At 38.0% G+C, this 13,556-nt stretch overlaps 1 protein-coding gene across 1 annotated transcript in view; it reads left to right on the forward strand.

The window, feature by feature from the left end:
- Nucleotides 1-13,556, forward strand: part of LOC126237376 (dynein axonemal heavy chain 7) — a 1,033,797-nt gene that overhangs the window by 878,538 nt on the left and 141,703 nt on the right. The window contains exon 53 of the mRNA XM_049947460.1: nucleotides 10,150-10,302. Coding sequence (XP_049803417.1) covers nucleotides 10,150-10,302 — 153 coding nt within the window. The remainder of the gene's footprint in view (nucleotides 1-10,149; nucleotides 10,303-13,556) is intronic.

The following is a 13,556-nucleotide window of genomic DNA, read 5'->3' on the forward strand; positions in this document are numbered from 1 at the left end:
TCTCAACATAGATAACTGCATCATCTGCAAAAAGTCATAGGTTTCTATTAATATTCTCAACAAGATCATTAATATACAACATGAACAGCAAGGGTCCCAACACACTTCCCTGGGGCACACTTAAAGTTACTTCTACATATGACAATGACTCTACTTCCAAGATAACATGCTGTGTCCTCTGTACCAAAGAGTCCTAAATTCAGTCACAAATTTCACTTGATCCCCCATATGATTGTTTTTGGCAATAAGTGCAGGTGTGATACTGGGTCAAATGCTTTTCATATTAAGAAATACTGCATCTTCCTCCTTTAATCCAAAGCTTCCAGTATGTCATTCTGGAAAAGTGCATGTTGGGTTTCATATGGTTGATGTTTTCAGAACACATGGTGGTTGGCACTGAGGAGATTATTCTGTTCAAGATACCTCATTGTGTTTGAGCTCAGAATATATTCTGAGATTCTATGACAAATTGATGTGTAGGGCACTGGATGGTAATCTTGTCACTCATTTCTACTACTCTTCTTGTAGATAGGAGTGACCTGTGCTTTCTTCCAAGAACTGGCCACAGATTTTTGTTTGAGGGACCTACGATAGATTATAGTTAGAAGATAGGCTAACTCACCCACAAATTCAGTATACAATCTGATAAGGTCTCCATCAGGCCCTGAAACTTTGTTCAGTTTTAACTATTTCACGTGTTTCTCAACACCATTGACACCAGTACTTATTTCATTCATCTTTTTAGTTGTATGAGGATTAAACTGGGGCAATTCTCCTGGTTTACCTTTGTAAAAACATTTGAAAATGGAGTTAAGCATTTCAGCTTTTGCTTTGCTACACTTAATTTCAGTTCTTGTCTCATTTGCTAGGGACTGGACACTAACTTTAATGCCACTAACAGCCTTTGTATAAGACCAGAATTTCTTTGGGTTTTGTGAAATATCGTTTGACAATATTCTGCTATGGTAGTCATGGAAGGCATCAAGCATTGCTCTCTTGACAGCCAAACACATTTCATTTGGCATCTCTCTATCTATAGCCCCATGCTTTGCTGTACTACTATTATGCAGTACACTCTGTTCCTTTTGAGGTTTCTTTACAGTGACTATATAGTACGGATGCTCCCGCCCATTATAAACTGTTTTACTGGATAATATCGATCCAGTGCATGTTCAACAATTCATTTATACTTGAGTCATATTTCCTCTAAATAATCTTGCCCTGTGCTGAAAGTTTCAAGCTCCTCATTGAGGTATGATACTACTGATTGTTTTAGTCTTATTTACTGCACACATAAATCTTTCTGCTTCTGCTAGTTGTACTTTGGTAATCATTGATGCCACAACCATGTCATGGTCACTGTTATCAGCTTTGATGTGGACATCATCAAAGAGGGAATGTCTGTTTGTTGTTCTTATATCCATATATTTTCATCATGAATGGAGTTCCAAACTATCTGTTCTAGGTAGTTTTCAGAGAAGGTTTTTAGTAATGTTTCACAAGATGTCTTATAATGCCCACCACTAACCCAATTAACTGTTGGATGTTTAAAGCACCCATCAATGGTTACAGTGTGATGGGGGACCTTACTTATAAGTTTTTGCTTGCATCAGGAGATGAGTTATACATTTACAAGAAGAGACTGCCTTCTGAGTTACAACATCTGTGGGAAACTTGCTGCAAGAATGGCTACGGGGAGACACAAATGAGGCATACCCTCCAGCAGAAGAGAAGAAGAATGAAGACAAGCTAGAAGAAAAAAACCTTATGTTTGCCATTTCTTCCAAATACAGAGTTTTCCCCAGCCAAGATTTCCGGGATAATGGACAAACACAACATACAATATTTTTAACCAACATACAAAATTAAGGACTTGCTCAGCTCAGTCAAAGACCAACTAGGACTAAAAAGACACCTGGGATTTACATTATCAGGTGCAAGAGTGACATGCAGTACATCAGCCAGACATGGCATTGCAGTGCATATTGTTGTAAGGTACATTTATGGTATGCTCACCTTGGCCAGACTGAAAAGTACATAGTGGCAGAGTACAGCATCACTGAAGAACACAAGTTTGCTTTTGAATAGTCAAAGGTGCTGTGCAACAACTCTGCAGGGGATTCACTGACAACAAGGGCTGCTTTCCAGACAGACTGAAATATGCTGAAGTCTGTCCAATCTACAAAAAGGGAAAACAAGATGATTTAGTAAATTTCTGCTCAGTGTCTATACTCCCAGTTTTCTCTAAAATAGTTGAATGAATAGTATATAATCTATTAGAAAAGTACAATAAGGAAGGTAATATTATTCTCAATAACCAGTATGGGTTTAGGAAGGGACAAAACACCTTACAAGCTGTAAAGGAACTAATCTCTAAAGTAAATAAATGCCCCGACAACAAACAAATTGTATCTGTTATTTTTTGTGACCTCTCAAAGGCATTTGACACAGTAAACCATAAGCTACTGCTCCAAAAATTGGGTACCTGTGGTTTCCATGGAAAATCTATAAGATGGTTTTCATCTTATCTCAAAAACAGATTCCAAAAGGTGGTGATACATCAAAAGGGACATGCCTAGCAAAGTAAATACAGATGCAATACTTTACGCAGATGACTCAACTGCTGTAGTCTGCTGCAAAAACACTGATGATTTAGTAAGGACCATGAAACAAACTCTACAAGAACTTGAACAATGGATAAAAGATAATGCTATGAAATTAAATCTTGAAAAAACCCAAATCATACACTTCAGGACCAAACAAACTACTGAATGTACATTGTAAATAGAATATTCAGGTAAAGAACTGACCACAATTGATTCTGTAAAATTTCTTGGGATAACTTTAAATAAAAACTTGCTATGAACCGACCATGTGGACTGTTTACTTAAGAGATTAAATAGTTTAGTTTATGCAATGCGGGTACTACACAAAGTAACAGATTGAACGGTGAGGAAAGCTGTATACCACGCGTATTTCATAACAGTTATAAGATTTAGACATTCATGCAAACCACTATTTGAAAGCCTGGACTTCATGACTATCCTTCCCAACTTCATATATGAAATACTTCTCTTTGAACAGAAAAACTCATATCTGTTTGAAGGAAATACATTCACACATGCCTATGAAACTAGACATAAATTGAAATACATGCTACCTTGTCACCGACTCACAGTATATGAAAATACTCCATGTTACATGGTTCTGAAGATCAGAAATAAGATAAGGTCAATATTTGGGGAATCCACATTGGAGACCATTGGCACATACCTAAAAAGCAAATGTTGCTGTAGTCCAGCAGAATTTCTAAATAAATAAAAAGCAAATGTTATAGTTTAGAAGAATTTATAAATAGGAGTAGGGAGTAAGGAACAAGTACAAATGGTATACTTTGGAAGCCATATAGATACAAAGTATTCACATTCACTGTATAATCATGTTTATACATAGAGTTATAGTTTGAAAGGCGGTTTGTATTCCATTCACTACATCCACACTTCATATAGGTGTGTGAAGGCTATGGTAATGATTCGATGAGTTAACAAAAAGATTTAAAATATAATGTTGTATTTTTATTATAATGAGCAATGTATGTATTACATATTTCCTGTAGTATATAAAATACTGTAACAACTTAGGCTAAAGACTGACGAGTCACCAATGTTCTAAATCGAATGATTGTATAAAAACATGTTATGTGATAATTAAGTATCTTATCTTATCTAACAAAAAACTGTGAAGACTGCTCCAGTCTGAAAGTGATGGAAGCAGCAAACAGGCAACACCAGGCATTGATAACGGGCCCATGCACCCTGGCCACCCTTACCCTATCCCTCTCCCTCATCTCTTCCTCCCCAGAACTGACCTCAACACTGTTTTCAGAAGGCACACATTTGGCACACCTATTATACCCTAAGAAGAGGAGTCTGTTGCCCATTAGATTTAAAAGATCACACACCACAGAAACAAAGCACTTTGCCTGAAGGTGGTGTGTTGCGAAGTGATTGAAATGTCATTGCAGGAGAATGCTACCACTCAGCTGATATCTGAAAAGGTTTCATCAATAACTCACCAAGGAAGCATGTTGTTTCCATACAATCTCTTAGCTCTCTTAAAATACACACACATCCCCCCCCCCCCCACACACACACACACAGAGAAGAGAGGGAGAGAGAGGTACTCAAAGTGCTTTGAAAATACAGCATACTTATAATATAAATAAACTCACAAGACAAAACAGTAATGAACTAAGGAGGGTCTGACTTCTTGCAAGTATACAAATTTTGTTTTGCTTATTAACCAAATGTTTCACTTTCACATATTCATTGGGTTTATCCTTTTATTGTTCCTAAAATATACACTTACAATTTTTGTGTAAGTTAGGAATATGTATTTATTTATTTTCTAAAAACAAAAATGATGTGACTTACCATACGAAAGCGCTGGCAGGTCGATAGACACACAAACAAACACAATCGTACACACAAAATTCTAGCTTTCGCAACCAATGGTTGCTTCATCAGGAAAGAGGGAAGGAGAGGGAAAGACTAAAGGATGTGGGTTTTAAGGGAGAGGGTAAGGAGTCATTCCAATCCCGGGAGCGGAAAGACTTACCTTAGGGGGAAAAAAGGACAGGTATACACTCGCACACACACCCATATCCAACCACACATACACAGACACAAGCCTTTACAAATGTCTGCTTGTGTCTGTGTGTGTGTGGTTGGATATGGGTGTGCGTGCGAGTGTATACCTGTCCTTTTTTCCCCCTAAGGTAAGTCTTTCCGCTCCTGGGATTGGAATGACTCCTTACCCTCTCCCTTAAAACCCACTCCTTTCGTCTTTCCCTCTCCTTCCCTCTTTCCTGATGAAGCAACCGGGAAAGCTAGAATTTTGTGTGTATGATTGTGTTTGTTTGTGTGTCTATCGACCTGCCAGCACTTTCGTATGGTAGGTCACATCATCTTTGTTTTTAGATATATTTTCCCGTGTGGAATGTTTCCCTCTATTATATTCATATTTATTTATTTTTATTTATTTATTTTGATCCAACATCAACTGATTACAAAAAAAGTTTTCTTTGTGCCAGTCTTCTTGATAAGTCAGAGCCTTACTTACTAGAGTTACATGTTACTGCCGGGCATTATTATCTGCACAACTATTTCTATATTTAGTTGAGAGAACAATGTTACATATATGGACTATACGTAAAACCAATTTACTATTGGAATACATAGATTAAGAAATTTATGGTTTGTGACACATTATTCAGATCTGAGATTCAAATATTTACAATGTGTGACACAGTCTAAGATCTGAGATTCATATATTTTTAGATAGATGGTCTTCCATCATATCAGTGTACTAAATCTAGAAACTCGTCTATTGAATGTACAGGATTCTTTAGGAGCCATAATTTTAATTTCTTTTTATGTTCTGTAATGGTCAATTTGGAGATATTGGGATGGAAGCAATTGTGTAGTTTTATGTCTGCATAGTGAGGGCTTTACTCATAAAGTGTTGTTCTATGAGAGATGTTGTGGGGTCTCTCTCTACCTCTAGTGTTGTGATCATGTATTTCTTTATTAAGTGTTTTGTTACTGTTTACTGCCATAATGATTATCTTAAGTACATACAGGTTATGAACAGTTAGTATTTTAAATTCTTTTAAAAAATTTCTGCAGGACTCCCTGGTACATTTCTTTCCCATAATTCTAAGTGCCTTTTTTTTTGTAAGATAAGTACACTTTTTATATTTCCTTTACTGCTGGATCCCCATACCTCTATCCCACAGCTTAGATGGGATTCAAATAGTGCAAAATATATTTGCCTCAGAGTGGTAATGTTACAAAAAGGTGTCAGTTTTCTTAGCGCATATATGGTAGTAGATAGCTTTTTGCAAACATCATTTACGTGATCAGACCAGTTTAACTTTGCATCAAGTGTCAGGCCAAGAAATTTGCTCGAGTATTCTTTTTTAATGTCTTCATCACCCATTAAAATTTGGTTTTCATGAGTTTTTTGCCTCTCAAGAGCAAGTTCAATATAGGCAGACTTATTTGTGTTTAATTTTAGTTTGTTTTCATTAAAATGCTGTTGATGTCACATTTTTTGTTGTTTAGATTACATACATCTACCTTTTTTTCTACATTAGGTATGTCTTGTGTCTGCCAACAATAATCAACTAGATGTGTACATTCATACGACATGTCATCTGCAACACAGGGATGTTGGGGCAATGTCTATATTGAATTTTTTTAAACTATAACCTCTAAATTATGTATTCCAGTAAACTAGTGGCATACTCTCCATTTTTTTACACTTGCCACTGCTATAACTGTCCTGTTATGAGCTGTACTTGATCATTATTTGCCTGCTAAATGTGTTATCATTGTTATTTATATTTGTCAAGTGACCTGTGCACATCAGCAAAAATTTATAATGTTTGGAAAACCACACCACATAGTTTTCCAAAGTAAAGCCTCAAGAAATTTTACCAATGCTCACAAGTCATTTTAAACATATAAATAATACATTTAGCAGGCAAATAATAATCAAGTACAGCTCAGGACAGGTCAACCATAGTAATGGCAAGCATTGATAAATGGGCATTTGCCAATATTTTACTAAAACACATAACTTAGATGTTATATTCTAAACAAAAATTGAACACAGACATTCTCATGTTGCAGGCGATGTGCTGTAATAATACTGACGTATGGCTGATTTCCATTGCCAGCCATAGGATACACATAATACAAAAAAACCAAAGTGCATATGTAATCCAAACAACAAAATATCCGATGACAGCATATTCCTAACGTACATAAACTTTGTATGCATATATTTCCAAAAATATAAAAGGAAAAATCCAATGAAGATGTGACAATGGTGAAACATGTTTGGGGATTAACAAAACAAAAATTTGTTCTTGCAATAAAGCAAACCCTCTTTAGCTTGTTATAACTTTCTGCAGGCAAAGGAACAGATCTAAAATACTTTTTAATTAATCATATAGCATGCTGAACATAACAGGAAGTTCAGGCAGTTGCTGATGACATGGAAAATGAGTGTAGCCTAGTGGCCACATTTCTGCATATGTGGTATAGGGCAGTGCTTATATCTTCCTTCAGGCTAAAAATGCATGTGAAGCCATTATGTCAGATGAACAGAAGGGGATAATTTAGGTCAAAAACGACAGAATATCAGAAGGGAATAATTAACTTGATACTTAATAGAGATTGCCTTTGTAGGGAGTGGTCAGTGTCGGAGGAGTGTTGTGTTATGATGTCATAATTTGTTCACTGAAAATGACTTGCATTATAATTTAGAAATAATTCATGTCATAACTGTGACCTTAAGGTGATTGTGGATGACTAAGGCCATCAGTGTATGCCCAGATGATGGCTAGAAATCACTTTGTTACAACACAGGAAGTTTGGCACACAAACTCTGAACTTCCCCATTTATTTCCAGATTAAGATGACAGAGGCAGTTGTAACACTTGAACATTTGTAGAATAGTTGTACATTAGAAAGAAAGTTGCTCTCCAGAGGTCCTTGTTTACCCCTGATAATATGCATTCCGAGCTACAGAGCATGAAGGGACACCAGCAGTAGTTTCTGAAGTACTCACAAATTGTTAACTGGTGAGGTACATCAGTTATTACCAAAATTATGATTTTACCATGTGGGCATCCACAGCTTAACTGATATATGTTACAAAATTGTTAAAAATTTCTTATTAAAATTTTCTAAAAAGCTTATGGAAACCACATTAGCTGTTGATAATCCTTAATTCTGAGATTATACATAACCAGTTTCAAGATATTGTAATCACATCTTCAGGTGAAAAATCTACAAAAGCACACACCTTGGATTAGGAGCAAAGTAATAATACAAAACTATGATGCACCTAAACCAGTAGCAGAGGGAGTGAAATACATAGCTAATTTAATATCAGGCCATTGAAACAGGACTGTCTCCCAACATTCGGATGGTACTTGTCCTTAACGTTGTCCATTAAATGGATGTTGAGTACTTCAGAAAAAGGAAATCAAGAATTAATGACAGTAGGCCATGTAACTGAGTACTGTAAGCTGTTTTTGTAGACCTAAAAAGGGGACATAGCATAAGAACCTGAAAAATTATGGGGGAATTAATGTATGCTGATGGCTCATCAGTGCTGCAAAACTGTGCACTTCCATTACCAGAGAAGCCTTTTTAGTTTCCTCATTCTGCATGCATCCCATGTTGAAACTATTTATAACATAATCCACAATACATCCTGCTGAATATTACTGTGAAGCAGTTCCCTCAGAACAAGTGAGCTTTGAAGTACAATGCAAAATGTTTTATTAATTTATAAAGAATATTTTAATTGCCATGATATACAGGTTAATTAAATGTAAGTGGAACAGTGTGAGGATAAAGAAGTAACAAAATTTGAAACTTAATGAGTTTTTAATTGACCTTATTATTAATCCACTTTGGAAACCACAGTGTGCTGAGAGCTAAATGTTCCTGGGCCATGTAATATATGGCATATGTGATTCAGTGGCCAGGAGAAGGCTGCATGTGGAAAGTAACAAACTCATAAACATATAGATAGTCAAATCACCCTAGTACACATAGGCACATACACACAAAGATGAGGGAGATATTTACTGTAGTTCTTAAATTTCATGGTACTGTAATTGTATAGTGTACAATGGATATGTTTACTTGTGCTGAGTTAAGTGAATAATTATTGAATTATTATTGAATACCCAGGAAGTGAATGTTAGTGCTCTTTATCAAAGTCTTGAACACCAATGTTTCATTTTCATCTGCCACAGAATAATTCTTACTTTCCAAAGAACAATTTTCCATGTATAATGCTCAAAATGGCACACACACACACACACACACACACACACAGTGGGAACTCTAGGTGGCAATATCAACACTGTTGGAAAAATTAGATTGCTACTTACCATGAAGATAACAGCAGACAGGCACAGTTAAAATACACTTACTCATAAGCTTCCAGCCACAGCCTTCTGTGGAAAAAGAGAAACCACACCTTATGCACATATGACTGCCAACTCTGGCAGCTTGAGCCACAATGCTTTCTGGCCTGAGCTGCCAGAGTTTGCAATCATACGTGCATGATATGTGCTTGCTTGTGTGAATTAATAGTGTATGTTTCTCTTTTTCTGACAAAGGCTGTGGCCAAAAACTTATGTGTAAGTCCCTTTTAACTGTGCATGTCTGCAACTTAGCATATTATCTTTTTGGTAAGTAGCAATCTATCTTTTCCTTCATTGTGTGTATATATCAATTGTGTACAGTATGTGATACTCTAGTAGAGAAGAACATGGTAGTTCCATGGCCACATAAGATGCTTAGATGTAGATCTTATTGATGTAAATGACTGGCTGCAAAATAACAGTGATGCACACGATGGAATGATTTCTGATGAAGAAATTATCGCCATTTGTTTGTATGCAAACAGTGACATCAATATTGACTGATCAGCTGGCAAAGACAAGCTCAGTCTGAAGACATGAACACATACAGAGGCAAAAACATAGCTGTACAAAATGTTTGGAATGATAGGTGGAAACAACTTCAACTGAACTAAAGCTGCTAAATACTTGTGTCACTGTGGCGCACATATGTGACATATAAATCTGGCTCAAAATAAACTTACTGATTATTTCAGTGTATACAACTCATTTGTCTGTTTCTTATCTCAATATCTGGTCGAAATTTATGTAAAAATTGGTAGAAATTTATGAGAACATAATGTATGATTTGTGTGTTTTTGTTAAAACAAATATAATATGTTTGTCTTTGGCATTTAATCCATGTCACTCTAAAGCTTCTCTCATTTCTGGATTATTCTGATTTTTTAAAATCTGGATGATCTAAGGACCAAATTAATCTGGATAAACAAAGTTCCACTGTACTGACACATCTTTCATAGGTACTTAATGTTGTGATATGTTTTCTGCAGAAATTTCTGTTCTGTTTTTGCCTCCATTGGCACTATGTGTTTGCATTGAATGATATTTTTCTAATTCTGAACTCTTGGTGAATTTAAGCTCTGTTGTTGTAAGTATTGTGTATTTGTATGGATAGACAAACACATTATTTTGAACAGGGATTTGGTGGAAGCCGACTGGCCTCTTTATCATTAGGGCAAGGACAAGGCCCGATTGCCTTGCAGTTAATAGAGGAAGCTTCAAAGAATGGTAGCTGGGTACTGCTACAAAACTGTCACCTTGCCAAAAGTTTCATGCCATCTTTGGAAAAGGTAATTTTCTCCAAGTATTTCACTTTATTGAGTATTGTTAAAATAATATACAGTAAGACTTTTGATTGCTATATGGCTGTGATTGGGAGTAGTGGTAGTTTCATAAAATAGGAAAATTTTTTACTATGTTGCATTCCTCCTCATATTTCAACACCATTAATACCTGAAATTTAACTTCAAATAATTGTGTGGCTGAAGGCAATCACCCGCCAAACAGAAGAATCATTGAACAGAAGTTAGGTGTGTGAACAATGAGTTGAACATTGCAAATTACTTCACATAGCCATCATTAAGTGCAGTTGCGGAGTATGAATTCATACCTGGATACAATTATTGAGATGGGTAACGCTACCTGTTAGAATTTGTATTATTATTATTATTAATTTTTTTAATGAGATGGGAGAGTTTTCCACTAAAAATCATGTTCTTTAATAAATTTCTTACCGCATGCCAAGATTATCTATAATTCCCATCCATCATAATGCATATACTTTCATTTTTAATGTAACAGTATAATTAAAAGGGATATAAAGATACTGCTACTCACATATAGCGGAGATACTCAGTCACAGAAAAGCACAAAAACAAAACAAAAAAAAGAAGGTCGGAAAGTTACCTCTTGGCCAACAAGGCCTTTGTCAAAAATAGACAACATCCACACACACACACAAACACACACACACACACACACACACACACACACACACACACAAACAAACGCAGCTCAGACACACAAGACCACAGTCTCTGGCAGCTGGAGCCAGACTGCAAGCAGCAGAGAATTATGGGAGAGGCAACTGGGTGGGGATAAGCAGGAGTTCGTGATGGGGGAGCATGAGTGATAGTAGATTAGGGGTGGGGGGTGGTAAAGTGCTGCTGGGAGTGTGCAGGGCCGAGGTGCAGAGTGGGGCAGCTAGGTGCAGTCATGAGGTAGAATGGAGGGCAGGGGAAAAGGGGGGGGGGGAGGGTAGCAGAAAAAGAAGAGAAAAAAGACCGGTGTGTTGGTTGAATAGAGGGCTGTGTAGTGCTGGAATGGGAACAGGGAAGGGGCCAGATGAGTAAGGACAGTGAATAATGAAGGTTAAGGCCACAAGGTTTACAGGAACATAGAATATACTGCAAGGAGAGCTCCCAGCTGTGCAATTAAGAAAAGCTGGTGTTGGTGGGAAGGATCCAGATTTTCATGACAGAATTGTGTTTATAGACAGTAGTGTTCCATTGCGTTCATTATGTTTACAGAAAATGTATTTCACAGCAACAAAACTATTTGACGTACTATCAGACAATACAACCCACCTACCCTACATATTTTCTACATCAATAACAGTTATATATATATATATATATATATATATATATATATATATATATATATATATATATATATATATATATATATATAATAGAGGGAAACATTCCACGTAGGAAAAATATATCTAAAAACAAAGATGATGTGACTTACCAAATGAAAGTGCTGGCAGGTCGACAGACACACAAACGAACACAAACATACACACAAAATTCAAGCTTTCGCAACAAACTGTTGCCTCATCAGGAAAGAGGGAAGGAGAGGGAAAGACGAAAGGATGTGGGTTTTAAGGGAGAAGGTAAGGAGTCATTCCAATCCCGGGAGCGTAAAGACTTACCTTAGGGGGAAAAAAGGACGGGTATACACTCGCACACACACACATATCCATCCACACATATACAGACACAAGCAGACATCTCACAAGCAGACATATTTAAAGACAAAGAGTTTGGGCAGAGATGTCAGTCGAGGCAGAAGTGCAGAGGCAAAGATATTGTTGAATGACAGGTGAGGTATGAGTGGCGGCAACTTGAAATTAGCGGAGATTGAGGCCTGGTGGATAACGAGAAGAGAGGATATATTGAAGAGCAAGTTCCCATCTCCGGAGCTCGGATAGGTTGGTGTTAGTGGGAAGTATCCATATAACCCGGACGGTGTAACACTGTGCCAAGATGTGCTGGCCGTGCACCAAGGCATGTTTAGCCACAGGGTGATCCTCATTACCAACAAACACTGTCTGCCTGTGTCCATTCATGCGAATGGACAGTTTGTTGCTGGTCATTCCCACATAGAATGCATCACAGTGTAGGCAGGTCAGTTGGTAGATCACGTGGGTGCTTTCACACGTGGCTCTGTCTTTGATCGTGTACACCCTCCGGGTTACAGGACTGGAGTAGGTGGTGGTGGGAGGGTGCATGGGACAGGTTTTACACCGGGGGCGGTTACAAGGGTAGGAGCCAGAGGTAAAGCTTTCGCATCCCGCAACTACCCTCCCGACCTGGTACAGAAGCAAATAACCAGAGCCACTTCCTCATCCTCTCAAACCCAGAACCTCCCACAGAAGAACCACAAAAGTGCCCCACTTGTGACAGGATACTTTCCGGGACTGGATCAGATTCTGAATGTGGCTCTCCAGCAGGGATATGACTTCCTCAAATCCTGCCCTGAAATGAGATCCATCCTTCATGAAATCCTCCCCACTCCACCAAGAGTGTCTTTCCGCTGTCCACCTAACCTTCGTAACCTCTTAGTTCATCCCTATGAAATCCCCAAACCACCTTCCCTACCCTCTGGCTCCTACCCTTGTAACCGCCCCCGGTGTAAAACCTGTCCCATGCACCCTCCCACCACCACCTACTCCAGTCCTGTAACCCGGAGGGTGTACACGATCAAAGGCAGAGCCACGTGTGAAAGCACCCACGTGATTTACCAACTGACCTGCCTACACTGTGAAGCTTTCTATGTGGGAATGACCAGCAACAAACTGTCCATTTGCATGAATGGACACAGGCAGACAGTGTTTGTTGGTAATGAGGATCACCCTGTGGCTAAACATGCCTTGGTGCACGGCCAGCACATCTTGGCACAGTGTTGCACCGTCCGGGTTATCTGGATACTTCCCACTAACACCAACCTGTCAGAACTCCGGAGATGGGAACTTGCCCTTCAGTATATCCTCTCTTCTCATTATCCGCCAGGCCTCAATCTCCGCTAATTTCAATTTGCCGCCACTCATACCTCACCTGTCATTCAACAATATCTTTGCCTCTGCACTTCTGCCTCGACTGACATCTCTGCCCAAACTCTTTGTCTTTAAATGTCTGCTTGTGAGATGTTTGCTTGTGTCTGTATATGTGTGGATGGATATGTGTGTGTGTGAGTGTATACCCGTCCTTTTTTCCCCCTAAGGTAAGTCTTTCCGCTCCCGGGATTGGAATGACTCCTT

Source organism: Schistocerca nitens, chromosome 2, assembly GCF_023898315.1.
Source record: "Schistocerca nitens isolate TAMUIC-IGC-003100 chromosome 2, iqSchNite1.1, whole genome shotgun sequence".
Lineage (NCBI taxonomy): Eukaryota > Metazoa > Arthropoda > Insecta > Orthoptera > Acrididae > Schistocerca > Schistocerca nitens.